The sequence below is a fragment of the Artibeus jamaicensis genome, unplaced genomic scaffold, assembly GCF_021234435.1.
Source record: "Artibeus jamaicensis isolate MK-2021 breed Jamaican fruit bat unplaced genomic scaffold, CSHL_Jam_final contig_3174, whole genome shotgun sequence".
Lineage (NCBI taxonomy): Eukaryota > Metazoa > Chordata > Mammalia > Chiroptera > Phyllostomidae > Artibeus > Artibeus jamaicensis.
In genome coordinates, this window is record NW_026521738.1 from 236772 (window position 1) to 263174 (window position 26403).

The following is a 26403-nucleotide window of genomic DNA, read 5'->3' on the forward strand; positions in this document are numbered from 1 at the left end:
CTCCAGCACAACCGAAAGCCCAGGCTTTGACCACAATTTTGTCTCCTGGATTCAAAACACGCCTATGTCACTGGCTTAGACTCTAAATTACTAGCACGAAGTTACAGGTTTTTGCCAATAGGTTGTACTCTCAGCTTCACTGGATCTGCCTCCCCGAAGTGCTAACATTCAATCCCCCTAAGAAGAAAATAAGATTTATAGCCACACTCCTGCCCACCTCAGCAGAGAGCCTTTAAACTGGTCCAATGACCACTTTCAACCTTGTGGCATCTCCTGGCTTCTTTGACATCTTTTGAAAGGACCATATCTCCCTCCCCCTTTTATCTTTTTGAAGACTAAAAATCATGTAAACAGAATTTTAAGTCAACTCACTGAATGGTTCCCCAACATTCAATATAGGGAATGGGTAGAGAGAGCAGGTAACGTTAGGAAGTTAGGGCTATGATGGATCAGATAATAGGAGAATGGGAGTTGGTGTCAGATGTGAGAGGACTGGGAAGTGGGTTAGAAAACATTAGGGTTATGAGCAGGGTAAAGAGGGTGGGGAGATAGAACTGATAACATGGGAATGAATCTGAGAAGTGGGCGGATGAAAATGCTGAGCTGGTAATTAGAAGAATGGGTGGTTGAGTAGAATAAAAGATCTCTGGGTTTCTTAGCAGGATGGGCGTCTAACTGGCGTGACCCACACAGGCGCACGTCTGGTAGGAGGGTAGCCAGGGAGAGCGAACTTCGAAATGGATGACCTCTGGCACCTCCCATCCCCTCCCTTGGCCTCAGTGTCCCAGCCTGCACAAAGATGAGCTTAACGCTCCCACGGTCCTGCCAGGACCGCCAGGGTGTGTCGCGGGAGCCGAGGCGCGAGGGTCGGCCCACGAGCTGATGGAGCAGCCCCGCGTGGGCGTCCCGCCTGGATTCGGGCGGGGGTGGACATCGCGCTACGCCGCGCACAGCCGCGCACCGGTGCTCGGAGGGGCCCAGGGTACGGCTGCCCTGGTCTGGAGGGCAGATGGGTGTAGGCATCTGCGGGCGGGGCCTTAGCGTGGCGCAAAGAGCTGCGGGCGGGGGCGCTCGCGCCTTACCGGAGATGGAAAGCGAGGTCCTGGGCACCGAGCGGGGGACGCGGCTGGACACCTGACCGCTCAGCACTGCCAACAGCAGCAGCGGGAAATGCGACCCGGGAGGCGGCCCGGGGCCCGGGCGGGGCCGCAGGGCGGAGGCTGGCATCTTTGGCTCCGCCGGGCCGCCGGGTGGGGCACGCTCTCTAACGCTTCACCTGAGGGCCGGGGAACCGCTGGCCTTGTTCTCCCCCGTTTCTCCTGGTCCAGGATCGGCCTGCTGGTGGCAGACTAGATGCAACCCGGCTCCGCCCTTTCAAGAGAGGACCAATGGCCGTGCTGATTTTCTCTTCCAGCCAATCGGGGTTGAGTGGAGCACCAGGCCGGAGAGATGAGATGCCCAACCCAAGTAGAGGCGGAGCTAGACCCAGGTATAGGTGGGAGTTCTTCCTCTGAATTGGTCTAGAGGTGTCACGCGAGGACTGCTAGTAAACTTTTCACAAAGTCACACTTACGTTATTTTTAATCCAGAGGCTAAACCCTGATATTTTCTACTGTATTACATTTTATTCTATTTCATTTTTTTAAATGCTGGTTGCAGCCCACTAACTTGATTTTAATACCTATAAATGGATTGAGTCCCCCACTTTGAAAAAAATCACAGCCCTAGGCAGTCTAATTTATACCAATTTAATTAATATCTCTTTCTAAATTTACAACTCTGGTCCATATTTCTCTCTTCAGGTTCTGACACAGGCATTCAACTGCCTGTTGAACATCTCCACTTTGTGTCCCACAAGCACCTGGATTTCAACATGTCCAAAACTGAACTGTCAACCTCATCCCCACGCCAGCTCGGGTAAGTGGGCACATGGCAGAACCAATGTTTTCAATCTCTGCATATAGTATCACTATTTTTCCAGCTGTCCAAGCCAGAAACTTTGCATTCATTTATTCAATAAATATTCATTAAATGACTACTATGTTCAAAGCTGTATCATTCGGGAATCCTCCTAATCAACCCAGTTGATAACAAAGCCCTATTAATTTTAACTCTTAAATATCGCCACCACATCTCTTCATTCCCCTACCAACACCCTAATTCAAGCCACCATCATCTCTTGACTACGCTACTGCTTACTCCAGTCTTGTCTCCATCCCCATCCACCACCACCCTAACTCCAGCCCCCAATCCTTTCCCCTTAGGACAGATAAAATGTTCTCTCCAGTACACTAATCATATCATATCATTCTTTTGCTTAAAACAATTCAGTCCAGCTAAATCCAAAATCCTTAATGTAGTCCACAAAAATTTACATGTTCTGGCCCCTTGCCCTACCACTTCTACACACTAATCTTCTGGACTGGTTGAGTTTGTTCATTCCACCAGAATTCCTTCTGCATAGAATGCTCTCTGTCCCTTGCTTGGCTAACTTCTATTCACTCTACTGATTCAGCTCAGAATGATAACACCTTCCTCTAGGAAGCATGATCCAATACTCCAAGTCTGTGCTTTACTATGTGCTCCCATAACCTTGCACTTCCCCTACTTTAGCACATACCATACCACATTGCTATTGCCTAAGTACTTGTCTACCCTCCACAGACTTTAAGCCCCAGAAAGGCATGGGGTGATTGTATTCTCAGAGCCTAGCAAAACGCCTGGTATAGAGTAGGCAGTCAGTAAATATGTGGTGGATGTTTGCTTAACACCTTTATTAGTGCCTATTACATTGTCCAGAATTATTGGTTAAAATATCCATGTGTTAGTCTGGGTCCTCCAAGAAGCAGACACCAAGATGAGATTAAACATACAAAGATTTTATTAGGCAAATCACCCATGAGAGAAAATGGTGAAGGAGCCAGGAGAGGCTCTGAGAGCAGTCAGATGTGATGCAAGTCTGACCCCAAGTGAAGAAGAGAGGGAAGGAAGCATCCTAGACTATAGGAATCCAGCAGGGCTGATGAGGAATCACTGACCCAAAGTTGTCCATTAGAGGAGTTCTGTGTCTCCCAGTATCAAGCCTGCCTTAGCATCCCCACCATATTGTCATTGACTGGGAGCAGTCTGTGGAGAGTGTGGTCTCCATGCAACTATGGCAGTGAATTCTAAGATAGCAGCTGATGCCCTTGGTCAATTATCCTCCTTGTAGTTGAAAGTATGCAAGGTACTTTCTCAGTAATCACAGTTCATCACCCTCAGAGTTTAGTGGGGTCTTGAGGAAATCATGTCACAATCCCCTAAGTCTGGCATTGTCCTTAGCACATTTTTCTATCAATGCTAACCCAGATGGATTAAACAACATATCGGGAGTACAAGAGAAATTTATTGTAGGTGGGTGTTCTTGTTTGGAACTGAGTGAAAATGTTGTTAGCGTTGAGCCTGGTAGGGTAGGTGGGGTCAGTTATAATAGATCTTGCACCCAAAAAGGAAACACAACTTTTAAGCCAAAGAATGACATGACTAAATATATTTTTACAAGAATAATCCTAACATTAGTGTAAAAGATAACATGGAGGTTAGAGACAGGAAGACTTATTTGGACTATGTAGAAGAGCTGTTGAGAAACTACCCTTTATATTAAAACACAGGAAATGTATTGGAAGTTAGATTCCTACACCTGGGACACATGGGTTAAATGTTTCTGGTTTTATTTCAAGGAGCAGTTGAGAGGAACAAAAGCAAGTTGAAGGGACTAGAACATAGGCTGGTGGGTTTTTTTTTCTTATTTGTTCTACTCTGTCCTGAACTACTTATTGGTAAATTGACTTCCCCTCTCTCAATCCTTATCTCAGTCAATGAATGGCCTGATGCGGGTGGAGGACAGACAACAATGAAGAACAAAATGGGAGAAAGTGCTTGTCCATTTCTGATTTGGTGCTAGCATTATCTTTGCCTCTCCTGTGTGTAGGCTAATGCGGATAAAAAGACCCATTTAACCACATAGAGTTAAAGAAGGACCAGGACACTCCTATTTCAACCGGATTTTATCAAAGGACTGTAGGAATCAACAGCAAGTAAAAGAAAATGAGCATGAGGATAGAGGGGCGACTCTCAGGGAGTTGTGGAGATTTGAAAAGGCTTCAAAGAGCTCCCTGACAGAAGACTAACCTCTAACTTCCGTGAGGGCAGGGACCGTTAGTGTGGGTCCTCTGTACCCACCCCAGTCCTGGCACGGTGCCTGTCACAGAGTGTGCCCTTGACAAATATTTATTAAATAAAAGGCTGACGAACGAAAGAATGGATGATGTAGAAGAGAAAGGTTGAAACCAAGAACAAGACGGGGATGCCACTAGAATGCTTCGTGGGGGGTAGCTGAGAAGTGTCGAGCTTAGTATAATATTCTTCACAAAAATCCGAAACTCTACCAAAGGCCAAAGAAAAGCTGTGCTCCCGACAACCCGGGGCTTGGAGATGGGATCCTGAAGTGCAGCCTGAGGTGGACCCTGACGCAGCCCGCGCCGTGAGCCGCTCTGCGAATCGCAGCCGGCCTGAGGGGGGCGCCTTCCGCTGCGCAGGCGCGCGAGGAGCCGACGGGCCGCGTACTGGGTTCTTAGCCTTCCCACGCGGCCGCCTCGCCACACCTCGGGGCAGGAGCAGGGCTAGAAAGCGCCGCAGGGAGGAAACAGGAGCGAAACGGGAGAAGCCACCTCGAAGGCTGGGCTTTGACCAACTCGCGTCCGCCCGCAGGCAAGTGTTGGAAGTTCAGTCTCGGGCAGGACTGCTGCTGCCCAGGGGCCAAAATCCACCGCGGGCCCCGGGCGGCCCTGGCACAGGTTTCTGAGGGCGGGGCGGGCAGACGCCTTGTTTCCGGGTCTCCCAAGCCTGCGCACCCGGCCGCCCTTGCGTCAGTCACGGTGGGAGCCGTGCCTGAGACCAGGACACTTTGCGAGGCCCTCGAAAATATTCTGACTTCTTGTAGTATCAGAAGAAAACCATGCAAGGATCAAAGACAAGGTGTTGATTTTCTTTTTTTTCTTACGTCGGGGGGAAAAATGAAATTTTTAGGGCATTCAAAAACCTATTAATTAATTTTTATTTTATTTTTTTAATGAAGACAGGCCCCGGGAAGACAAAAGTGTGTAGGATCCATGAATTTTTTAATTCAGAGTTACAGGAGAGAGAACCATTGAATGATTTATCACACATAAATTGTCCTAAAGGATATAAAAGCATGGTCTAGGCGCTTTTATAAGGGCATGTAAAGTGGCCCCAACATATTAAGACCTTCTGTTATCTAAAGAATGAGTATGATTAAGGAGTGGGGTGTTCAGAAAAGAACATGAGTGTGACCCATAGAGGTCTGCAATCTGTGGACTTGAGCGGCGCCCCGGGGACCAGATAGGGTGGAAGGGAGTTGGGCAGGGATGGCGTGGCATGAGAATGGAGAGTTGAAAGGAGACACAGTACAGAATTTAGGAGCCAGAGTAAGGATTTTGGATTTTGTCCCAAGTGCAATTGGAAACCATTGAAGGGTTTTTAGTAAGGGAGTAACTTGATGGCTTTGGGTTCAAGGCCCAATTCCAGGTTTAACCAGTTTGGGGGGTGGGGGATACCAGTAAGTGGTGTACCTGGCAAAAGTGGGGAGTATAGTATGAAGTCAGAAATAGTCAGATGCTGCTTAGTACTATGCCTGGATGCCTCAAATGCATTAACTGATCATGTTTGAGGATATAGGGAAGAAAGCTGCCTCTTACCTCATTTAAAGTACAGTCTTGGAATTGCACACAGTGTGGGATCTAAAAATGACTGCGCAAGCTGAAACCATTCAAAGTAATCTTAATAATCAATGAGGAAAATTACATCTATTCCAGGACCTCCCAAAACTGTTGTCAAATGTTAAAACTCTTATTGTCAGTTATAAGTGTACGGTGAAATGAAAAATATTGAAACTAGTATCTATTTTTACACTATAATTTAAAACATTAGAAACATTGAGAATTAAAGTGTTTTACTTCTTTGTAAAAATTTTCAATAGTAGTTTGAATAGTGCTTGTTCTTGTCTTCTCAAGGCATAACTTATGATAGAGCAAGCATCTTTTCTATGCCTTAGCAAATTGTTATACTCCTAAGTTTGAATCAGCTTCGACATCTTATCCTTCGTGATCTAAATTTTTTAAAATATCTTGAAGGATCCCTTTAATATGAAGCTTTTTTGCCAGTGGCACTTTGGGACATCTTTTTTTTATAACCACTTTTTTGGTTGATAAGTTCACCTTCAATAACTTCCTCTGGCTGTTGATCTAGAGTCTATCAAATGATGCTGTCAATATTCTCACAATCAGCTCTTTCTTCTATAACTCCATTTATGTTTAACTCAACTTTCACTTTCAATATTATATCACTTATCTTTTTTGTATTTTTAATATATTTTATTGATTATGCCACTACAGTTGTCCCAGTTTCCCCCTTCATTCCCCTCTACCCTGCACACCCCTTCCCCCTACATTCTCTCCCTTTAGTTCATGTCCATGTGTCACAAGTTCTTTAGCTTCTATATTTCCCATACTATTCTTGCCCTCTCCCTGTCTTTTTTCTACCTACCATCTATGCTACTTATTCTTTATACCTTCACCCCCGCCTTCTCCTCCCACTCCCCTATTGCTAAACCTCCATGTCATCTCCATTTCTGTGGCTCCACTCCTGATCTAACTGTCCACTTAGTTTGCTTTTGTTTCAGGTGTGGTGGTTAATAACTGTGAGTTTGCTGTCCTTTCACTGTTCATATTTTTTATCTTCTTTTTCTTAGATAAGTCCCTTTAACATTTCATATAATAAGGGCTTGGTGATGATGAACTCCTTGCATTTGATCTTATCCGAGAAGTACTTTATCTGTCTCTCCATTCTAAATGAAAGCTTTGCTGGATAGAGCAATCTTGGATGTAGGTCTTTGGATTTCATGACTTGGAATACTTCTTTCCAGCCCCTTCTTGCCTGTAAGGTCTCTTTTTAGAAATCCGCTGACAGTCTGATGGGAACTCCTTTGTAGGTGACTGTCCCCTTCTCTCTTGCTGCTTCTATAATTCTCTCCTTCATTTTAATCTTGGGTAATGTAATTATGATGTGCCTTGATGTGTTCCTCCTTGGGTCCAACTTCTTTGGGACTCTCAGAGCTTCCTGGACTTCCTGGAAGTCTATTTCCTTTGCCAGATTGGAGAAGTTCCTCTTTATTATTTGTTCAAATAAGTTTTCCACTTGTTGCTCTTCCTCTTCCCCTACGGATACCCCTATAACTTAGATGTTGGAATGTTTCAAGATGTCCTGGAGGTTCCTGAGCCTCTCCTCATTTTTTTGAATTCTTGTTTCTTCATTCTTTTCTGTTTGGTTGTTTCTTCCTTCCTTCTGGTCCACTTCATTGATTTGGGTCTCAGTGTTTTTTCCATCACTATTGGATCCCTGTGCATTTTCCTTTATTTCACTTAGTGTAGCCTTCATTTTTTCATTTAATCTGTGACTAAAATCAACCAGTTCTGTGAGCATCCTGATCACCAGTGTTTTGAACTGTGCATCTGATAGGTTGGCTGTCTCTTGGTTGCTTGGAAGTATTGGCTTTGGGGCCTTGAGCTGTTCTGCTTGAGCCATAATATTTTGGTCTGTTCGCACCATTCTGGATGAATGGTTTGTTGTCATCGGACTTCTATACAGTTCAGTTTTCTGTCTGTTTTGGTTGTGTTTTTGTTTCTAAATCTTTGTTGTCCTTAAATTTGGTTGTACAAGAAGGTACAGTATTTCCATCTATGCCTCTGTCTTGGCTGGACACTTATCTTTTTTTTTTTTTTGCTACACTTTTATACTTGCTGGCCAATTCTCTCTTTCAATGAACTATTTTTGTAAAGTGTCCTGTGGGTTTATCACTAGGAGACAAGGAGATAAAATAACTATACACTTTGCTATCTGTGCTTAAACTAAAAGATCTGCAATGACCAGTCATTGACAAACTTTGAATAAATGACATAACTGATCACTGATCATAATGTATATCTGTTATTTGCATAATGATTTGTGGGCTGAACTTTGTGGACTGAGCTTTGATCTGTACTTTGTGTGAATACTCTCAGTATTCTATGGTAACTAAAATTTTAACTGCGTTGATATGTACTGGTGTTATTTAACTAAGCTGCATTTAATTTGAGATTTGTATACATATTAGAACCATGAAAAGTTAGAACTGCCTGTACTCTAAAATGGCAAGAATTTCAAATGTGAGGAAAGATGGGCAGGAGGAATAGAAGCTCATTCAATATTAAATAAGGCCTCTGTCTGGGTGCCTGTTTGTCTTATGTGAACCTACCTGTCTGTATGCCAGCATCAAATTCAGCATTACATTGGGCTCATGTGCTTAATTTTAAAAGTACAGTTAAAAGATATTTATGATATGTGCTTTTTTTAGTAAATACTTTAGTCATTGACTTGGATTTCTGGTTCAAGATTACTTTCAACATATTAGCATATTCACTCATTTATTTGTTCATTTTGCCCAGCACATAACTGGAGTTTAATAAAAAAATTATTGAACAAACAAATGTTAACTTCCACTGTCCAAGAAGGAGAGTTTGAAAGAATAATTTCACAGGTTTATTTTGAGGAACACAATTATGCACTATTAGATCCTTTTTAAAGATCCTAAATTCTGGACTTCCGCCAAGATTGGAGGCGTAGGTGGAAATACTTTGCCTTCTTGCACAACCAAGTCTAAAAATAATAAAGTTTTAGCAACAATAAACACAGCCAAACCACAGAAAATTGAACAATATGGAGTCCGACAATAACTAACCACTCAGCTAGACCGGTAAGAGGGGCAGAGCCAGCAGCGGAGTGGGTCAAGCAAAAAAGATCCCCCGACCTAGGCAGCCAAGGGCGAATCCCAGGTGTGGGGTAGTGACGGGCAGACCCAGTGAAGTCTCAAGGTGGCTGGCTGACCGCAGTCACACATTTTTGCACAGATAAACCAGCAAAGGAGCGAGCAGTGAGGCAGGCCACGCAGGCCCCAACGGCAGGAAGGAGCAGAGGAGACCACTATTGCTCCCTCTCTGACCCCACCCCCACATACAGCATCACAAACCAGCGACCTGGGTGGCCCCGCCCTGGTGAACAACTAAGGCTCCTCCCCTCATACGTAACAGATGTGAACAGATCAAAACATGGCTCAAGAAGAACTCAGAGCCCCAGAGCCCATAAATCTAAGCAAACAAGAAATTGCCAACCTATCAGAGGCACAGTTCAAACACTGGTGATCAGGATGCTCACAGAACTGGTTGATTTTAGCCACAAATTAGAGGAACATATGAAGGCTAAACTAATTGAAATGAATGGTAATGCACAGGAAACCAATAGTGATGGAAAGATAACTGGGACTCAAATCAAGGGAGTGGACCAGAAGGAAGGAAAAAATGACCAAACAGAAAAGTATGAAGAAACAAGAATTTTAAAAAATGAGGAGAGGCTTAGGAACCTCCAGGACATCTTTAAATGCTCCAACATCTGAACTATATGAGTACCAGAAGGGGAAGAGGAACAGCCACAAGTGGGAACCTTATTTAAATAATAAAGGAGAACTTCGCCATTCTGGCAAAGGATATAGACTTCTAGGAAGTCCAGGAAGCTCTGAGAGTCCCAAAGAAGTTGGACCCAAGGAGGAACACATCAAGGCACATCATAATTACATTACCCAAGATTAAAATGAAGGAGAGAATTATAGAAGCAGCAAGAGAGAAGGGGACAGTCACCTACAAAGGAGTTCCCATCAGACTGTCAACTGACTTCTCAAAAGAGACCTTACAGGCAAGAAGGGGCTGGAAAGAAGTATTCCAAGTCATGAAATCCAAAGATCTACATCCAAGATTGCTCTATCCAGCAAAGCTTTCATTTAGAATAGAAGGACAGATAAAGTACTTCTCGGATAAGATCAAATGCAAGGAGTTCATCATCACCAAGCCCTTATTATATGAAATGTTAAAGGGACTTATCTAAGAAAAAGAAGATAAAAAATATGAACAGTGAAAGGACAGCAAACTCACAGTTATTAACCACCACACCTGAAACAAAAGCAAACTAAGTGGACAGTTAGATCAGGAGTGGAGCCACAGAAATGGAGATGACATGGAGGTTTAGCAATAGGGGAGTGGGAGGAGAAGGCGGGGGTGAAGGTATAAAGAATAAGTAGCATAGATGGTAGGTAGAAAAAGACAGGGAGAGGGCAAGAATAGTATGGGAAATATAGAAGCTAAAGAACTTGTGACACATGGACATGAACTAAAGGGAGAGAATGTAGGGGGAAGGGGTGTGCAGGGTAGAGGGGAATGAAGGGGGAAACTGGGACAACTGTAGTGGCATAATCAATAAAATATATTAAAAAAAGAAAGCTACATTTAAAAAAGCTACATATACTAAAAAAAAGATTCTAAATTCTAAAGTCTGACTGAAAATTATCATAAATATCTTTCTCTTGGACCCAGGAGAAACTTTTAAAAAGATTTTATTTTCTCTGTATTAAAACAACTATATAAAACAGCTATAAAACAATTATATAAAATCATTTTAGTTCCTAGAGTTGGGGACATGTTTTTTTAATATTAAAAATTCTTTTATGTTTGTCGTAATGTTCTTTTTGAAATATTTTATTGATAAATATAACATGTATAGGATATTTCATAAAATATCAACATTGTTTAATAATTATAAAGTGAGCACCCATGTAACCACAATAAAGATCAAGAAATAGAATATTGCCAATACCCCATAATTTCCCCCTTTGTGCCTTCTAATCATAATACCCTCCTTCCTTTCTAGAGAAAATCACTATCCTAATTTTTGTGACAGTAATTTTCTTGCTTTTTAAAAATAGTTTTACCATTATGTACACATCTCTAAACAATATAGTTATTTTGCTTTTAAAATCTGTGCAGATGGAATCATACTATATAAATTCTTTATGTCTTGCTTCTATTATTCAGTATTGTTTCTTAGAGTCATCCTTGTTGCATGTAACTCTAGTTTTCTGATTTTCATTGCTGTATGTGTAAATATAGCATAATTTACCATTGTAGTGATGATTAGCATATGTATTTTTTCAGTTTGGAATAATTGTGAACAAAACTATTATGAATAGTCTTTTCACTGCGATGATCTGACTTTGTTCATGTACCTTATGCATGTCATTATTCACAGGTTATGTGATTGTGAACACAAAATATGAGAAAGGATCTATAGATAAATTATTATAATTAGTAAAAGTTGCAACAAGGTTGTTAAATACAAAATCAATGTGTATAAATCAATTACATTTCTAGGCATTAGCAACAAACTAAAAACACAATTTAAAAAGATGTCATGTAGAAATTCCAGCCAAATTGAAGCATAGGTGCTTCACTTCTTTGCACAACCAAAAGGATAACAACCAATTTAAAAACAAAAACCAACCAGAACTGCCAGAAAATCAAACTATATGGAAATCTGACAACTAAAGAGTTAAAGAAACATTCTTCCAGACTGGTAGAAGAGGCAGAGACAGGAACCCCAGGCCGAGAGTCTGCATGACCAGATGGCAGCTGGCAGACTGGGACAATGAGGAGGTAGCTGGCAAACTGTGCAGTCCCATATTTGCATGGGGATAAGCCTAGAAGAACAGCTGGGGAGCAAGATAAACTGTGCAACCCAGGGTTCTAGCACTGGGAAATAAAGCCTCAAAACCTCTGGCTGTGAAAACCAGTGGGAGTTGTAGGGGCGGGAGAAATTCTCAGCCAGGAGAGTTTAGCAAAGCCCATGAGATCCTAGAATGTACACAAGCCCACCCACCCAGGAATCAGCACCTGAAAGGGTACAATCCAATTATGGGAAGCAAGGGAAATGACAGAAAGTGGGGCAAGAGCTGAACAAGCTAGCAAGCTGCATTGTTTCCTCTCTGAGCCCTTCCCCACCTACAGCACCACAAAGTAGCAATGTAAGTTGCCCCATTTTTACAACATAACAGATGCACAGAGGCAAAGAAATATGGCCCAAATGAAAGAATAGATCAAAACTCCAGAAAAAGAACTAAGGTATGAAATAACCAACCTATCAGATGCAGAGTTCAAAACACTGGTAATCAGGATGCTCACAGAAATTATTGAGTATGGACACAAAATTGAGAAAGAGATGAAGGTCATCCATAGTGAAATGAAGGAAAATATACTGGGAATGAACAGTGAAGGGAAGGAAACGAGGACTCAAATCAATGATTTGGAGCAGAAGGAAGAAATAAAGATTCAACCAGAACAGAATGAAGACACAAGAATTCAAAATAATGAGGAAAGGCTTAGAAACCTCTGGGACAACTTTAAACATTCCAACATCTGCATCATAGGGGTGCCAGAAGGAGAGGAGAAAGAGCAATAAATTGAAATCTTAGTGGAAAAAATAATGCAGGAGAACTTCCCCAATCTGACAAAGGAAATAGGCTCCCAGGAAGTCCAGGAAACTCAGAGAATCCCAAAGAAGTTGGACGCAAGGAAGCAAACACCATACACCAAGGCACACCATAATTATCCAAGATTAAAAATATGGAGAGAATTTTAAAAGCAGCGAGAGAAAATGAGTTACCTACAAAGGAGTTCTGATACTATGAGCTATTTCTTTAAAGAAACTTTACAGGTAAGAAGGGGCTGGAAAGAAGTATTCAAAATCCTGAAAGGCAAGGACCTGTGGCTGATAGCCTTTAAATCCCTGTTCCTGGGCGCCAGATGTGGTGGACCGTGGCCAGCAGAGTCCACCCGTTGTGGCTTACGACAAGAATGAATACACAGGTGACAACAGTCCTGTGGGGAAAAAGGGAAACGGCACGACTACTTTCACAAGGGGAGAGTGCCTATGGATGCCTCCGCCACTCCCTCAAGAGGGGAGTGCCCCAACCCTTGTATAGACAGGCTTTTATTGTTTTCCTGGGGTCTTACCTCAGAGAAAGATTTATTATCTATTACATAGAATATTATTATCTATATTTTAGGTACAATCAAGGAAATGAAAATAATATGCAGAGGGGGATGATGATGAGCTGATCAGCTCTGTCCTCGGGAAAACTCGTACAGGCTTTGGATATTACCTTGAAGATAGACAATACACATTTGTTGTTTTAGACCAGGGTGATGGAGTTTTAGCAAGAGCAAGCCATAACAGTCTGTGTGCATTTTCTAGGCCTGATCCCCATGGGAAAACTCAGTTTGAAGGTTTGGCTCCTGCCCACCACTTCGCTTCTGTAGGTTTTCCATACAAAGCTGAGTCACATTTGCCAGACTTAAATAACTGGTCCCCTACAAGGACCCACACCCAAGTTTATTCTATTCAGCAAAGCTATCATTTAGAATGGAAGGGCGGATAAAGTGCTTCCCAGTAAAGTTTAATGAGTTCGTCATCACCACGCCCTTATTATCTGAAATGTTAAAGGAGCTTATCTAAGAAATAGAAGATCAAAAACTATGAACAATAAAATGACAATAAACACAACTATCAACAACTGAACCTCAAAAAACAAATTAAGCAAACAACTAGAACAGGAACAGAATCACAGAAATTGAGATCACATGTAGGGTTATGGGGAGTGGGAGTGGAAGAATGGGGGGAAAAGGTACAGGGAATAAGAAGCATAATTGGTAGTCACATAAGAGACAGGGGTAGGTTAAGAATAGTATAGGAAATGGAGAAGCCAAAGGACTTATATGTACAGTTCATGAACATGAACTAAGGGGGTTGGGGAATCCTGTAGGAAGGGGGTGCAAGGGGAGGGGAATAAAGGGAAGAAAAATAGGATAACTGTAATAGCATAATCAATAAAATATACCTAAAAAATAAAATTAAGACAAAAATGTCATGATTAATATTAAAATTAGCAAATTTAAGAATAAATTTTAATGAAGTGTGAGGACACCTTTTGAGGAAGATAAAACCAAAATTTTTTTTTAAGATTTTATTTATCTTTAGAGGGAAGGAGAGAGGGAGAGAAGCATCAGTGTATGGTTGCCTTTCGTGCATCCCCTGCTGGGAACTGGCCTGCAACCCAGGCATGTGCCCTGACTGGGAATCGAACCGCAACTGTCTGGTTCGCAGGCCCGTGCTCAATCCACTGAGCTACACCAGCCAGGGCCAAAACGAAATGATTTTATATTTTCTATGTACACAATCATATCATCTCAATGAGTTTTATTTATTTTATAATTCTTTTCTAATCACTCTTTTCCATTTACTTATATTTTGTTCAGGATCCATGAACATCTTAAGTTCATGGATGAGATTATCCTATAATTTTTTCTTATAATACTCTTATCTGATTTTTATATCAAAAGTTATGCTAACCTAGTAAAATTAATTGAGTGATGTTCCCTATCCTATTCTCTGAAAGAAGTTGAGATTGAAATTCTTGGTCTTTGAGACAAAGAACTCATCAGGGGAATCATCAGACCCTGTCTTTTACTTTGTGGGAATATATTTGACTACCAATTGTTTCTTCAGTGGTTATAGAGTATTTAGGCTTTTAAACCTTCTTTTTGATTTAGTATTAGATATATAGATATATTTTTCTAGGAATTTGACCAATAAAGCTGAAGGCCAAGGCATGAAGTGTCTTGAACAGGTCTTGAAGGGGGAAACATGGTTATATTTTCATTTTTAAGAAAGTACGTACCAAAAAATGTGCTAAGCACTAATAAATAAAGCTGGCAAAACAGGTGCTCCATCTTGGGGAAACTCACAATATAGTGGGAGAGGCAGCCATAGAAGCAAAGCACTATACAGCACAATAAATGCTAATAAAGTTTGTGAGAGGAGATAGCTTACTCTGGAGTTGGAATTTGAGTTTTGTGTAACTTTTTTGATAGTTCTATTCATCATCTCTAAGCATTCCGTCTTACATTACAGGTACATATCAGATCCCTTGAGAGCTATTAAGATGGGATAGACTTCCAAAACATTCATCATTTTCAAATGTATAAATTAGTGGTTTTTCCTGCATTCGCAAGTGTTGGCATTCATTACATTGTATAATCCCAGAATGTTTTCATCCCCCTAAAAGAAAAACTTCATCCATTAGCAGTCATTCTCCATTTCCTTCTTCCCCCAACCTCTCACAGCCATTAATTTACTTTCTGTCTGGTGGATTTGTCTGTTCTAGACATTAAACATAAGTGGAATCATACACTAAAAAAAAAAAGAGGTGGGATAGCGTGCATTGAGATTCTTGAGTTAGTACCTGATGACTCCTTTCTGGACTTTCTGTTTCAACAGAGCATATAACTCAGTTTTACAAACACCATTGATTTCTCTTTCCTCCCTACAGGTGTGGAGAATATCCAGGTGGTGGCTGCAGTTCTGCCTCTGGTCTGGCTGCCATGTATCATGGGCGAACTACTGGTAAAGGGCCCCCGACCCCAGCACAGATTTACCAGCAACCTTCAAGGCTTCTCATTGTATATGTTCCTCTACCATCTTGGGCTGACATCTGCTCTAACCTCTGTGAGGCTCTGCAGAACTTTTTCTCTGTAGCCTGCAGTTTGATGGGCCCCAACCGAATGTCCCTCTTCAGCTTATACATGGTACAAAATCAGCATGAGTGTATCCTTCCATTTGTGGTAGGTATATTTATATTTGTTACCTTTATACTGCTCCAAAGACCTCATATCACAGCTGTTATTACTTACAGCAATAATTGTTCCTGTTCTCATACCCAATGCCCCACAAGCAACACAGTGACAGCCAGATGTCATCCTGCACATAAGGGAAACCCCAAAATTATTAATATGTAAGTTAGCCCACATATTTACCCCTCCTGAGAGAAACCTTGGTGTTTACAGACCTCTGTAATATAAACAACTGACTCCTTTTGTACACACCCCTGTAAAATGCAAGCACAGGGAAACAAGTCTCTAAATTTCTGCAGAAGTCTCTGGCTATTCAAGTGAATAGCAAAGACTTGTCCTTTACCCCAGGTTCCAGATTTCTTTGCTCAGATAGCCCTACCTGTACAGAAACATGAAAATACATTCTTTCCAGTTTCACACAGAAGGCAAAGGCTGGGCCAGGGGCAGTGCTTTTACAAAGCTCCCTCCCACATTGACAACCATCTCTCCTTCCCCTCAGACAAACCCTAATCATCACTTTATCCCCTATACAAAGTGTAGAATCACAGGGACCAGAAAGACTTCAGAAATTCTCATGCATCTCTTTCCTGAGACAGCCTGCTGCCGGGATAATCAGAGAAGGCCTACCGGAGATCCAGGACTTTCATTTTCACCTGGTGGAAACAAGACCTCCTTCCCCTAGTATCCAGGGAATTCACGTGAGAGCCTGGATTCCCACCCTCCTACCCAACATTAACAAGTTATCTCTTCCCCTGAGGTGGTGTAGGAGGAGGTAGAGTGAAGGCCAGGTGGAGAGCACTAGTGAGGCACCTTTTTACTTCTAAGGCAGGGTGGTGTCAATGAAGGCCTACTAGCAAGGCAGGGCTTTTATGCCCACTGGACCATAATGCAGCTTCCCTATCCCCAGAGTGCCAGTGGGGGCCATGTGGAGAGACTAAACTTCCACACCTACCAGAAGTAACAAGGCATCCTCCCTTCTGGATTGTAAAGAGAGATCAAGTAGGGCCACACCTCACCTGGCAGTAACTCTCTGGAAACCTCACTTTCCCCATTTGGCACAGCGTCAGAGGAGGGCTGCTAAAGCAAATTTAAATAAGATGCAGAGTTTCATAATGCTCCAAATGTCTGGAAAACAATTTTAAAAATCATTCATTTTATCAGAAACCAGTAAAATCTCAACCTGAATGAGAGCACAGCAGACAACAGTACTGAAATGACACGGATGTTGGTTATCTAAAAAAAAAATTTATGATATGGCAGCTATCATAAAATGCTTTAACAAGCAGTTATCGACACTGATCGATGGTTTCTTTCTCACATCAATGTTTCTTTCCCTCTCTCCCTCCCTTCCCCTCTCTCTAAGAATAAATAAATGTTTTTAAATAAATATATCCAACTCATTTTTGATGAAGATGCAAAAGCAGGCCAATGTAAAAAGGATAGCCTTTTCAATAAATGATGCTGGAGCAGTGGGACAGCCATGGAAAAAAATAAACCTCAACCTCAACCTCTTACTTAAAAAATAGCTCAGAAGAGATCATAATTTCAAGTGTAAAACTAAAAATTTGAGAAGAAAATGTAGAAGAAAAGTTTCAGGACCTAGACATGACACCAAAGGTATAATCTATAAAAAATTGACAAATTGGACTTCATCAAAATTAAAAACTTTTGCTATGCAAAAGACTTTGTCAAGAGGATAAAATGGCAAGCTCCAGACTGAGAGAAAATATTTTCAAACCACATATTTGACACACACACATGCATACATATAAATATAATTCAAAAGTGGGCAAAACACATGAAAAGAAATTTCACCGAAGAGGATATATGGATGGCAAATGAGCACATGAAAAATATTCAACATCACTGGCCATTAGGCAAATGCAAATTAAGTCCATGATGAGATAGCACTACACACCTAATAAAACAGCTAAAAGATAAAATAGTAACAATACCAAGTGCTGGCAAGGATGCAGAGAAACTGGATCTCATACATTGATGCTGAGAATGTGAACTGATACAGCTATTCGGGAAAACGGTTTGTAATATTCTTAAAAATCTAAACATATACTTACAACATGACACAGCAATTGCACTTTGGAACATTTATCCCAGAGAAATCAAAATTTATATCTGCACAAAAACACATAGTTAAATATTAACAACAGCTTTGTTTGTAATAGCCAAAAACTTGAAACAACCTAAATGTCCCTTAATAGGTCAATGATTAAGCAGATTAGTATATCAATCCCATAGAATACTACTCAGCAATAAAACGAAATGAACTATTGACACGTACTACTTGGTAGAATCTCAAGAGCATTATGCTGAATGGGGGAAAAAGCCAGTCTCATATGGTCGTACACATCAATTCTATTTATATAACACTCCCAAAATGACAAAGTTATAAAGATGGAGAACAGATCAATGGTTGCCAAGGGTTGGGAATGGTAAGGACTATAAAAGCATAGCATGAGGAATATCTTTGCAGTGATGTAATAACAGGAGGTAGAACTCCATGCACACATTGTACCAAGGTTTTGAAATTATGCTCTAGTTACACAAGATGTAAGCACTGGAAGAAGGTGGGTAAAGTTCTCTATGTATAATTTTTGCTGTTTTATTTAAATGTATAGTTATTTCAAAATAAAAAGTTAAAGAAAAACAAAGGTGACTTTACACACTCACTAGAATGGCTTCAATTAAAAAGACAGACAGTACCGACAGGCAATACCAAGTGCTGATGAGAATGAGGAAAAACTATAACCTTCATTCATTGCTGATGGGAAGGTTAAATGATACAATCACTTTGGGAATAGTTTGTCAATTTTTTAAAAAGCTAAATACATACTTTCTATATAACCCAACAATTCCATCCCCAAGAATCTACCTGACAGAAATGAAAACATGCATTCACACACATAAATGTACATGAATATTCATGGCAGCATTATTCATAATAGCCCCAAACTGGAAACAACCAGAGTATCTATTAAGTGGTGAATGGGTAAACAAAATGTGCAACTGTCACTGTATATTATTCACATATTATCTATTTTATGAATATAGTGAGGACAGAGTGAAAGTGACACTGATGCTTATAATCACGAGGCAGATATATTCTTCTATTGTGCCATTTTTCTTGCACATCTCTGTCCCATGATCACATTTGGTTGTGATATCTGTCTTATGTCAGGCAATAGGGGTAGGGAAAAAGTAGAGAGTGATATGAAAGGACAAATGGAAGATAGCCAGCATAAAGAGGCTCTTTGAGAAATGAGTTCACATCCCAAAGAAAGGTAAAAGGATTTTTTTCCCTCCTCAAGTGACTGTGTTATGTGCATCTGGCACTCCTCAGTACACCTGGCCCCAGATGGGTCCCTTGATCCCTTAATTACTCTAGTAGGAGAGGCAGGCCATTCTAGACTAAAAGCTTCTGACTGGTATCTCAGGAAAAATTGCAAGCCAAAAAAACTTTTTTTCCAAAAGAACTGTAAGTTCAAACCTGGTTATAACTCAAGAAAATCACTAGAGCAATGCTACTGCCTTACATATAGAATAATCAAATCTTTGAGGAAAAATATTATTTTAAATCCACTGTCTCTGGCCTATGTAAGTGTCTGACATTTTTTGTCTTCAGATTTAGCTCAAAATGTAGATGGAGAAAGATAAGCAAGTAAGAAAATTGCCCAAAATGAACACCTCAATATAACTTTCATATTTAATTTCTGAGTATAATCAAATAATCCTGAACCTTTAATAAGGAGTCATGACAGAGGAATTATAATTAAAATATTGAAATTCCTTTTATACCCCTCATGACCTTAATATAAATAAATCTGACCAAAGTGATTAATCTCCTCTCAAAGCCATTTCAGAAAAATTCCCTTATTGTGAGTAGCTTACCACTTATTTTTTTAATTTTTAATTTTTTTCAATTACAGTTTACATTCAATATTATTTTGTATTAGTTTCAGGTATACAACACAGTGGTTAGATAATTATATACTTTGCATAATGTTCCCCCCAGTATTTCCAGTACCACCTGAAAACATACATAATTACCTTACCAATTCTTTTATCTTTTAATGAGAATGGAGACGTTATTCAAATCATATATAACCTACAATGGGATTTTAGGACTAATAGTGCTCTGATTTGGCTATCTTGTGATCCAAGTTGGCCACTCTTAGGGCTATATTCCAGCAAGCAGAAAAGGAAAAGGAGCAAACAAAACTCCGGCACCCTTTTTAAAAACTCATCAAAAGTTGCTCCCATCAACCCTGGCAGGTGGCTCAGTTGGATAGATCATCCTCCTGTACACCAAAAGTTTGCAGGTTAGCTTCCCGGTCAGGGTGTGTAGGGAAGGCAACAGATTAATGCCTGCCTCCCCTCTCACATCAGTGTTTGCTTGTTTGTTTGTTTGTTTCTATCTATCTGTCTGTTATCTCTATCTCTGTCTCTCCCTTCCTCTCTCTTTAAAAATCAATGAATATATACTCAGATGAGGATTTTTAAAAAGTTGCTCCCATCACTTTGTTAACCAGCATCCCACTGGCCAGAACTTAATCACACTGAAACTCCTAGGTGTATGAGAGATACTTGGAAATATAGTCATTCCAGCTAGTTACAGGGCCCAGGTAAAAACTGATAGTTTTGGTACCTAGAGGAAAAGGGTAAGTACTGAAGGACAACTAGAAATCTCTGCCACCACAGTATAAGCCCACAAGAAAAAATAATAAGAGAAGAAAAGTCACAAAATTTTGAAAGCTATATACAAGTGAACAAGTGATAATTGAGTTAGCAGTCCCAAGAATGCTGAATCTTAAGGCAGTAGAGGGGAAAGCCAAGGAATAAAGCAAATTATACCACCAAATCCTCAAAAGGCTTTGGAATTGGCAAGAACAAGTACGTCTGGAGGAAAGAATGAAGGTTTAACTAAAAGTAAAAAGATGTTGAACCTTTAGATTCTCTCTTCTACTCCAAAAGCAACAAATTTAATCTTCCCTTTGGAATGGGTGTCTCAACATGCCCTATACTAATGCATCCCTAGAAATTTCACCAAGGTAGAAAGCCCCTTAATTGTAGTCAAGTTTTTTCCCTACCCTCTGCCACACAAATTTCTTACCAATAAGTCCAGAGTAGTTGCCGCTTCTTGCTCACTAGGTCTAATCAGCACAATGTCATTAATATAATGGGCCATTAATGTAATGGGCCAGAGCGATATCTTGTGGAAGGAAAAGGTGGTCAAGGTCTCTGTGAACTAAATTATGACATAAGGATGGAGAGTTGATATCTCCCTGAGGGAGGACAGTGAAAGTGTGTTACTGGCCTTGGCAGCTAAACTGCTTCTGTGGGACTTTATAAATAGGAATGGAGAAAAAGACATTGCCACATCAATAGCTGCATACCAAGAACCAGAAGACATGTTAATTTGCTCAAGTAATGAAACCACATCTGGTACAGCAGCTTCCATTGGCATCATCACCTGGTTAAGCTTATGATAATCCACTGTCATTGTCCAAGACTCACCTGCCTTCTACACAGGCTAAATAGGCAAGTTGAATGGGGACATGCTTCCCTGCATCTTTCCAATTCTTGATGGTGGCGCTAATCTCTGCAGTGCCTCCAGGAATGCAGAATTGCTTTTGTTTACTATTTTCCTAAGTAGAGACAATTCTAATGGCTTCTACTTGGCCTTGCCCAGCATATTAGCTCTCACTATACAGGTCAGAAAACCAGTGTTGGGGAATTCTGCTGGCTGTTAAGTATGACTGTTCCAATCATGCATTCTAAAACAGGAAAACTGCCATAGGATGCATTCAGGGACCCAGTGGACCCACCGTGAGACAGACCTGAGCTAAAGCTCCAGTGATCACCCAATATGCATAGGTCCCTACCCTGACTAGGCCACACTGATGTTTGAAATCTCCTGGAATTAGTTTCAGTTTGGTGACAGTGTCCAGTAGACCCTAAAAAGTCTGATTATTTCCTTTGCCTCAGTGTACAGGTACCCTGGTAATAGCCTGTAGGTCCGTTTGGGGAAGGATTAGAGGAAGATTAATGGTGTAAGTTTTGGGAAATGTACTAGGGTCCTTCCTCAAGGGGACCCCACATCCCCTTTATTCAAGGGTTTCTGGGTCTGTAAATTTGCTCAAGTCTGGAAATGATTGAGGGTCACTCAAATGGTTAGTTTTCTAGGTCCACAAAAATGTTCTAAAAAGGAGAGCTTCATGGTAAAACAGCCTTGTTTTTTATCTAGTTGTATAGCTGAAAATGTGTTTATTCAAAATGAATGACTTGTAAATCAAAAGCTTAATTAGATTCTACATTTCCCCTACTATTCTTGCCCTCCCCCCTATCTATTTTCTACCTACCATCTATGCTACTTATTTTCTGTACCTTCTCCCCCCTTCTCCTTCTCCCACTCCCCTGTTGCTAACCCTCCATGTGATCTTCATTTCTATGGTTCTGCTCCTGATCTAGGTATCCTCTTAGTTTACTTTTGTTTTAGGTGTGGTTGTTAATAACTGTGAGTTTGCTGTCCTTTCGCTGTTCCTCTTTTTTATCTTCTTTTTCTTAGATAAGTCCCTTTAACATTTCATATAATAAGGGCTTGGTGATGATGAACTCCTTGAATTTGATCTTATCTGAGAAGCACTTTATCTGCCCTTCCATTCTAAATGAAAGTTTTGCTGGATAGAGTAATCTTGGTGGGGGAGGGGGTGTGCAGGGTGGAGGGGAATGAAGGGGGAAATAGAACAACTGTAATGGCATAATCAATAAAATATCTTTTTAAAAAAGCTTAATGTCAGGCAGTTAATTACAATTAAAAAAGCTAATTGTCGGCACATACACTTCAGTCCCCCAGCTCCTTGCTCCTTATAAGGGATAGCTTATAAGTGGCTTATTAGGAATAAAATATCCAGTGCAGATGTTTTATATATATATCTCTATAGCCATATCATGCCATGGACTATCAGTGCTCTCTTTAGTATTGGAATACACTTATTAGCATCTTTAAATTTAATCAGATTAGAGAGCCAATTCCAGAAACCCCAGAACCGATTCAGAAAACTCATGCTTAACGCTCTTCCTCTGGAAACCACTCTCAGTGACAAAATTTGTTTTGGTCTGAGTTCTCCAGAGAAACAAAAGCAATAGGGTAATGTAATATATATATATATATATATATATATATATATAATATATATTATATATATAATGAAATTTATGAAGTTTTAAAAATAAATACATTTATATTTATAAAAATATATGAAGATTTATGAAACATGATTAGGAATTCGTTCATATGACAATGGAGTCTAAGTCTCATGATCTGCCATCTGCAAGTTGGAGACCCAAGAAAGCTGGTAGTGTGTAATTTCAGTCCAAGTCTGAAAGCCTGAGAACCAAAGGAACCAGAGGTGCAAACCCCAGTCCTTGGGCAAGAGAAGACCGAAGTCTCAGCTCAAACAGGCAGACAGGAAGAAAAGAGAGGGTCTTTCCTCCTTCCTCTGCATTTTGTTGTACTCAGGTCTTCAGCAGGGCTATGCCCACTCACACTGGTGACAGGAATCTACTTTACAGAGTCCACTGATTCAAATGCTAATCTCACCTGGAAACATCTGGGTATCCTGGTGATCTGGGCATCCTGTGGCTCAGTCAAGTTGACACATAAAATTAAGCAACATTAGTTTAACCATTCTTTTTTTTTATATTAAATTTTATTTAGTTACTTTTCAAGTACATTTTCTTTTTTAATCTATTTCTCCCATCCCACCCCACCCCCCCACCCGGTCTCCCCCCTCCCTCCCATTCCCCCCCCCAGTCCTCATCTCTGTGTCTTTCATACTTGTTCCTCAAAATCCCTCCCCCTTTTAACCATTCTAAATTGAGAAGGTTTTTTTTTCTTGATATTTTTAGTATATCATTCTACCTCCTTCTTGGATAACATTGTTGCCATTAAAAAGTCTTCTGTCAGTCCTTCTGTCTCTTGAAAAATAATATTATTAATATCTGACTGATTTTAAGATCTTTTTGAGTTTTTTTTGTCTTCAGTGTGTCTAAATACGGATTTCTTTTTATTTCTCCTGCTTGATATTTATTGCACTTTTTGAATCTAAGGGTTTGTGCCTTTCCATTGATTCTGAAAAATTCCCATCCATTACCTCTTTGAATATTGCTTCTTCTTTATTATCTCCAGTCCACACCTTTGAGACTCTAATTAGATAAATATTATGTTTTATTACTTTTTCTTCTATTTCTCTTAACATGTTTTTCATATTGTCCTTCTCTGTCTTTCCATGCTGTGTTCTGTAGTATTTTTTTCAGCTTTATTTTCCAAGTTGATAATTCTTCAGTGGTGTTTAATCTGTCAATGAACACATTTCATTGAGTTTTTTATTTCAATTATTATAATTTAATTTCTAGAAATTCTATTTGGTAACTTTTTAAATATGTCTCATCCTTTTTTATAGTTTTTTAACCTGTGTTCATGGTTTTGATTCCCTCTTTTATTTCTTTAAACATCTTAAAGATACTAAATATATTTGATAATTCCAGTATCTGAAATGGTTGATGTTCTAATTCTGCTCTTTGTTTCTGCTAAATCTTACTCATGATGTTTATTTTCTCACTGATTTTGTACTTTTGTATTATGAGCATATGTTTAGTTGATTGTAATATGTGAGAATTCCTTGAGGCCTGCGTTTAGGATATACTTCTAGAGAGGATTTGCGTTAACATGAGCCAGGTTCCCTGATGTGCTATCAATCCAGGACCACTTTAAGTATTGCTTTGAAATTAGGGTTTCTTAGATCTGCAGGTGAAGTCAAATCCCAAACCCACATAAGGGGAGGCATGGGGTTTCTAGTTCTCAGCAGTAATTTCTTTTTCATTTCTACTCAGAGCTCACATTAGTCAACACATGTCATTGTCATCACCCTGTATCACTGGATGGATTCTTTCTAGCCCACCTTTTCACCGAGAAATTAACCTTTCAAGCAGTCTTAATTTTGAACCACGTTGCAGTTCCAACTCTTCTCCTTATGTTGGGTAAGGCCTTGTCTCCTGCTCCCTTGAAACACAAGGCCCTAGGTTCTCAAGACCAGCAAGTAAAGCCAGAACTTTTATATCTGTTTAACACTGTGGTTTCCTGTTTCCTGCAGTCCCCCACTTGAGTACCTGAAAATTTCCCTTAATTTCTTATGAGTGCAACTATGCATTTAAAAGATATTTGTGTCTTATCTAGTATGTAAATTGTTAGGTGGCAGAAGAATATGTTTCAGGTATCCACTTTATTTGTAGGTGCTTTTTACATGCTAACAATATTAATGTCATGCTAATCATATATGTTGAAAATGTTTCAAACCCTGGCTGGTGTAGCTCAGTGGATTGAGCGCAGGTCTGCGAACCAGAGGATCGCAGTTCAATTCCCAGTCAGGGCACATGCCTGGGTTGCAAGCCAGTTTCCTGCAGGCCAGTTCCCAGCAGGGGATGCACTAGAGGCAACCACACATTGATGTTTCTCTCCCTCTATCCTTCCCCTCTAAAGATAAATAAATAAATAAATATAAAAAAAAAAAAGAAAATGTTTCCTCAATTTGTTTTTGCCCTTAACTTTATTCTCTTTCCCTTTACAGAACAATTTATTCTTTATGTGGTCAAATCTCTCCATTTTTCCCTTTATGGTTTTATACCTTTTTTGTCATGTTTACAAAGGCCTTCTCCACCTCAAAATAATCTCCCTTTTTATTTCCTGTTATTTTTCTAGGTTTTTTTTTTCAGTAAGCTTAAGTTTTGAATAATTTTAGATTCATAAAAATGCTGCAAAAATAGTACAGAGATTCCTATATGCCAGTTTTAATTCTCTAAATTACATTTTTCATCCCCCTGAAATTTGTCATGTATGCATTCATTTATTGAAAGATAATTTGTTTAATATTATCTGTAATGTTCTAGGCCCTGCAGACATGGCAACAAAGAAACAGGTGATTTTCTCCTTTAATAAAGAGCTTATCCAAAACATCGAGGTTCAATTCCCAGTCAGGGCACATGCCTGGGTTGCAGGTCAATTCCCAGCAGGGGCCAGTTCCCAGCAGGGGATGCACTGGAAGCAACCATACATTGGTATTTCTCTCCTTCCCTTCCCTTCTAAAGATAAATCAATAAAATTTTTTTAAAAAGATTAAAAAAAGAGCTTATGTTCTACTGAGATAAACAGACAATAACTGGTTAACATACTTTGGAAAATGTCATTCTATTGTGGCTCTTATCCCTTTGTATTCTGAGGTTATTTATTTCAATTATTTGTAAAGTTAATAGAAAGTTGAAATTGTGGGCTTTTTTAAGTACCTAGTATATCATAAGCACCTAATAACAAATGTTTTTTTAATGGATGAGCGAATGAACCTATGTCATTTACATCAATACTTTTTTTTTCGTTATTTTGTCAGTTGTAGAACAGGACCATTAAGTCAAAATGAACCCCTTGTGTTTGATCAGCAATGTCTTAAATGCTTTTAGAGTATAATAGTGATGAAAATAATAACCACAGCTAACACTGAGTGTGTACTGTCTGCCATGAATTTATGTACTTAAGACTTACTCTTTAAGATAAGTATTTCTATTGTCCCTAATTTCTAGTTGAAGAAATTTAGGCTTAAGAACTTATAGCCAGTAAGAGGGAGAGCCAGGTGTGGAACTCAAGTCTATTTGGATCTAAAGCCTGAGCTAAAAC

General features: G+C 40.0%; 2 protein-coding genes across 8 annotated transcripts in view; one reads left to right on the top strand and one right to left on the bottom strand.

Moving 5' to 3' along the window:
• SEMA4F (ssemaphorin 4F) overlaps positions 1–17797 on the bottom strand; it is a 41665-nt gene extending 23868 nt beyond the window's left edge. The window contains exons 1-3 of one of the 5 annotated variants that reach the window (XM_037130844.2): positions 17738–17797; positions 16679–16787; positions 15723–15789 (exon numbers count right to left, since the gene is read on the bottom strand). In XM_037130844.2, coding sequence (XP_036986739.2) covers positions 15723–15789; positions 16679–16714 — 103 coding nt within the window. In that variant the 5' untranslated portion in view covers positions 16715–16787; positions 17738–17797. The other 4 variants (XM_037130843.2, XM_053663366.1, XM_037130845.2 and 1 more) reach the window with 4 other exon arrangements.
• The window catches only part of M1AP (meiosis 1 associated protein), a 71843-nt gene continuing 50007 nt past the window's right edge, over positions 4568–26403 (top strand). For 2 of the 3 annotated variants that reach the window (XM_037130846.2, XM_037130848.2), the window contains exons 1-2: positions 4771–5016; positions 15362–15653. In XM_037130846.2, coding sequence (XP_036986741.2) covers positions 4997–5016; positions 15362–15653 — 312 coding nt within the window. In that variant the 5' untranslated portion in view covers positions 4771–4996. Of the gene's footprint in view, positions 4750–4770; positions 5017–15361; positions 15654–26403 lie in introns of those variants that run through there. The other variant, XM_037130847.2, reaches the window with a different exon arrangement.